The sequence below is a fragment of the Myripristis murdjan genome, chromosome 14 (assembly GCF_902150065.1).
Source record: "Myripristis murdjan chromosome 14, fMyrMur1.1, whole genome shotgun sequence".
Taxonomy (NCBI): domain Eukaryota; kingdom Metazoa; phylum Chordata; class Actinopteri; order Holocentriformes; family Holocentridae; genus Myripristis; species Myripristis murdjan.
In genome coordinates, this window is record NC_043993.1 from 7,908,467 (window position 1) to 7,913,072 (window position 4,606).

At 40.2% G+C, this 4,606-nt stretch overlaps 1 protein-coding gene across 1 annotated transcript in view; it reads right to left on the reverse strand.

Annotated features, from left to right (window-relative positions):
- LOC115371874 (uncharacterized) overlaps window positions 1-4,606 on the reverse strand; it is a 5,041-nt gene extending 435 nt beyond the window's left edge. Inside the window, exons 1-8 of the mRNA XM_030069457.1 lie at window positions 4,055-4,606; window positions 3,527-3,630; window positions 2,881-3,235; window positions 2,562-2,693; window positions 1,938-1,977; window positions 1,200-1,246; window positions 852-880; window positions 1-679 (exon numbers count right to left, since the gene is read on the reverse strand). The exon at window positions 1-679 is cut by the window's left edge and continues 435 nt beyond it. Of these exons, the coding sequence (XP_029925317.1) occupies window positions 281-679; window positions 852-880; window positions 1,200-1,246; window positions 1,938-1,977; window positions 2,562-2,693; window positions 2,881-3,235; window positions 3,527-3,630; window positions 4,055-4,154 (1,206 nt within the window). The 5' untranslated portion in view covers window positions 4,155-4,606 and the 3' untranslated portion in view covers window positions 1-280. The remainder of the gene's footprint in view (window positions 680-851; window positions 881-1,199; window positions 1,247-1,937; window positions 1,978-2,561; window positions 2,694-2,880; window positions 3,236-3,526; window positions 3,631-4,054) is intronic.

The following is a 4,606-nucleotide window of genomic DNA, read 5'->3' on the forward strand; positions in this document are numbered from 1 at the left end:
GTTTTTTTTTTTTTACAGTGAGTGAACAGGTAGAGGAATACTTTGAGAGGATACATGGCCATTGCTGGGATCAAACCAGAGACCTTCTGAAGTCTTGTGGGATTGGTCCTGATAACTGCTACATTCCTGCCTTGCTTCCCAAATTGAAAGTCAGCACACAGATAGTATTTTTTTTCTACCCATGGTATGTTTTTCCTTGCAAGAAACTGTCAAGAAAAAAAATTCAGCCTGGATGTTTTTGTTCTAGACCATGCAAGTTTTGACTTTGAGGCTTCAGATGTCAAGGGAAGGAAGGCTCTGTCGGTCTCACAGCTTCAAGAGGAAATAAAGGAGCACTTCTGAGTCTGGAATATCTGTCTCTCAATCTCTGAAAAAATGCTGCCCTGTCACTATCACTAGCAAAGTCAAAGAAGGTGGCTTGCTCCGGGCTAGTTGTTGCAGGCCTTGTCAGTGTCAGCCTCCAAGGTTTTGTGTCGTCTTCAATATTTATCTTATCCACTTCCAACATGTCTGCATCAGTGGTCATCAGATTGACTGGACTGGATGTTAGGACCGGGACACCGGTGTCCTCATTGGGTAATTTGGCAGCTGGGATGTTTTTTGGTCCAATACTCTCAGCAACCATAGGGCTTTTAAAGCGTACCTTTTTCTTGTAGTGGATGGGCTTTCTGTTGGTGAGCTAAAGGAGCAAAAATATATTTAACCAGCATTACTCTTTGAAATGAACATATAACCAAGGGGTGCAACATTACAATGGTCACTTAACAGCCATGCCATGTTTATCATTCAAAATTATCATAAAAATAATAATAATCACAAAATGTGCATCAAATTCTGGTTGGTTGATTTACCTTTGGTATTGTCATCTTGGGGGCTTTACCTACAGTGTTATGGACACAAAAGAGGGAAAAATGGTTTGAATTTGTCCAACCTTTTGTTTTATTGTTTGAGTTGATGCCTCATTGTAAGGCATTTCAACTTTATTAGACAAGTAAAACAGAGAAGGCTGAAAGAACAGGAAATATGACAAACAGGAAATGACATGCAACAAAAGTCACAGACATGACTCAAACCTAAATACCTTATATGTACCTTCGCTCACTGATCTAGAAAGACACCCACTATCATTTTTGATTCAGAATGAGGTCATTATTGTCTAAGATTATATTATGTCTCGATGCAACTGAAGATGTTATTACCTGATTTGAATGACTCTGTGCATCTTCTAGGCTCAGCTTCAGTTCCTCTGCAGCAGATTCAATAAGAAAGACACAGTTAACTGAAGCACTTCTGATCCTGCTGCTCAATGAACTGAACATGACTAAGTGTAACTCTACTTCCCCTCCAGCCACCCATGTGAAAAATCTTACTGAGAGGGACTTTGGTTAAAACCATCCACCAGAATGGCACATTTTATGTTAATCAACTCTTTCAGAGGATTGATATTAAATGGTTACAATATGAGTGGACAAACGCACAATCACAATTCATTTACAATTCACATTTGGCAGACGCTTTTATCCAAAGTGATGTACACAGATTTATATACACCAACAAGCAAAGATCAGTCCAGGAGAACATCAAAGTGCCAGAAAGCTCCAGTTCTGGTCCACAGGGCACAGGTGCTACATAGCAGTGCAAAGAGGGAATGTATAGTGTGCATAAAGTGTATGGAGGAAGCGTAGAAAGCACAAAGGCCACTTTTTTTTTTTTTTTTTTTTTTGATTACACAATCCATTAGGTGAGAAGATGTTCCCGAAAGAGGTGGGTTTTTAGCTTTTTCTTTAAGATTGAGAGGGACTCTGTGGATCGAATGGAGCTTGGTAGCTCGTTCCACCACTGAGCAACCACAGAAGAGAAGAGTCTAGCTGGTGATTTATGGCCTTGATGAGCTGGCAGCACCAGGTGTTGCCTCATAGCAGGGTGGACAAACATACCTGATCTCATGCTCCTTTTCATCAGGACACACAGAGGCATCTGCAGACAGAGTTTTAATTGTCAGTCATTTAATTTAAAACACATACCAACACTTTGGATAGGTTTCACACATACCAACTACAATGAACTATCAATGTACAACTACATTCTACAATCCCCATCTGTTTTCCAGCAATAAAGATACTATTCTTGGTTTCTGAAAGTATTTTTGAAAAATGCAGTGATGTTTTAAAGAGTTTGAAATTCCAGTGGATGATGACACTCAATACATAATGTAAATGACAAAAAGAAGAAATACCCAGACATGTTTACATATTTCACTCCTGGACTAAAAAAAACTTAACGTTACATATGATTTCTGAATTTCAATCACATTTTGTGGGCAAGTCCAAATCTGACAAATTTATTTACTGTACAGTGTGTACATTGGTTCTCACTGCTCTTACTTCTCAATAATATAAAATAAATTATACGTATTACAAATTGAAATGATCCTGTTCATTATATGACTTGCCTGGCTGCTATCTGGTTTATTTTGTCCTTTTCTTTTCAGTAGATGTAGGTTTTTATTTAAAACGTTAAAGAACAACAGCTGAGTCTGCTGGACGGTGTCATACTGTTACCCAGGATGGTAGACATGTTGGGCGGCTGATGCATGTAGATGTTCTCGGCACAGCTCGCATCTAACAGGGTGGAGTTTTTCACCTGGGGATGGAGGTCCAGCAGCTCCTGAGTCATCTGGAATGTCGACTCCACTGCAAAGAAGAACAGAAGAGAAGAAGAGAGAAGACAAGAAGAGAAGAGAAAAATAGAGCAGAGCGAAGAAGAGTAAAGAGCAGAGAAGATTCCAAAAAGGACATCTTTTGAAACACAGCAGACTTTTAAAAGCTTGTGATCTTGTAGGAACAAAACACACACACACACACACACACACACACACACCACAGTTCTCTCTGCGGAAGATCTCAGGTGATGGGTACAGCACGGTGCTGGGCATGTAGGAGGAAGAGGAGTAACAGTGTTCTTCATCATTGTCAGAGCTGACAGACGTGGTTTGCTGCGTGCCAGAAGTTACAATGCTTTCCAGAGTCAATGTCAGGCTCTGTTCCTCTTTTTTGAACGTCTCGGGGTCAGGGTTCATCTGATTGGCTCGATCAAACATGGATGCGTGGTAACCACCATTATGGCTTGCTGGTGTTGCAGAGGGGACATTTTTTGCTGTGGTGTTTTCTGCAAACACGGGGCTCTTGAAGCATACAACCCTCTGGTACTCGAAGGTCTTTCTGCTGGTCTGAGGCTTTGAATGGATTAAGAGTGGAGAAGGATGGAGGAGAGAAAGCAGTGATACAGCTCTAAGTAAGAAAAAGTTTGGGAAATGATAAACTTGGCAAATAACCACAAATTTAAAAACATGTACTTTTTTTTTTTTTTTTAATCATTTAAGTCTATAAGTGTCAAAAATAATGATGAACACTCATGGAAATTGTGTGTTTACTTGATAGCATTAGGTGTCTGTATTCTGATTACAAGGCAGTACTTCATGATTGAGCAATCAGGATATGGGAAATCTCTTAATCACAATATTCACCAATATCTGGATGCTAGTCTTAGCAGTGAGGATGTTTGTGTCATCCAGCAGAGGCTCCTCTTGTAATGTTTCATACTGTTTTCTGGGCAGAAGTCTCCTGAACTCTGAAAGTTAAAAAATAAAAATAAAACCAGCAATGTAGTGAAGTCTCAAACCCAACTACAATGACTTACTTTATCCACTTTTTTTTTTTTTTTTTTTTTTTTACAGAGTACAGTTTATCAACTTTTAAAGGACTGACAGTAATGTTTATGACATCAATTCATGGTATAATATAAACCATTATAACAACTCTTGTGTAGCAAAATAAGGGCAAGGTCTTGTAGGCTTGGAGATTTTATCCAATGATCCCTTTTTTGACACTTTGTACTTTACTGCATGAATGGGCTGTCCATCATAGTTATCAAACCTTGACAACAGCATCCTGTGTTATGAAATCTTTATGCTGACAATCAAACATTACTGCTTTTTATTTCTGGGCACAAATGGGCGTGTATCTATCTTAGTGTGTGACAGTTCAGCTCTTACTGCCTGGTCCTCTGATCAGTCCTGTCTTCAGGGGTGTGTCTCCTTTGGGAGGTGCTCTCCCGTCCCGTCTGGATCTCCGCTGGCACATGAGTCGTCCCATTTGAGTCTGCTAGCTAACGTTAGCCAGCTCAAACCCACACTCGCTTTATCACCTTTTCGCCCACCTAGGTCAGTTTGCCAGCTGTAGTGAGCAGCAAACAGCCACTAGCATATTACCATGTACATACTCCACTTCTAGAGCAATTTAAAATAGCATGAATCGTTCAAGTTTACTGTGAGTTCCTGTGACGTTCAAATAACTGATGGTCGGTGCGGGAAGAGGCCTAAATTTAGCCTACTAGCTATACATGTAACGGAAATTATAACGGCGTGCTGTTATTTCACGGGTGCCTAAATCACCAAAAGATTAATTGACTGGTCATTTTAAATAAACTATTGCTTTTACTTGTGCCAACGTCAACATTAACAGTCCCTGTACAGCTAGCATATTGACACCCTCCCCGTCCGTACACGGCCCGGCGCCGCCACCACCTGTTACCTGACAACCAGCTG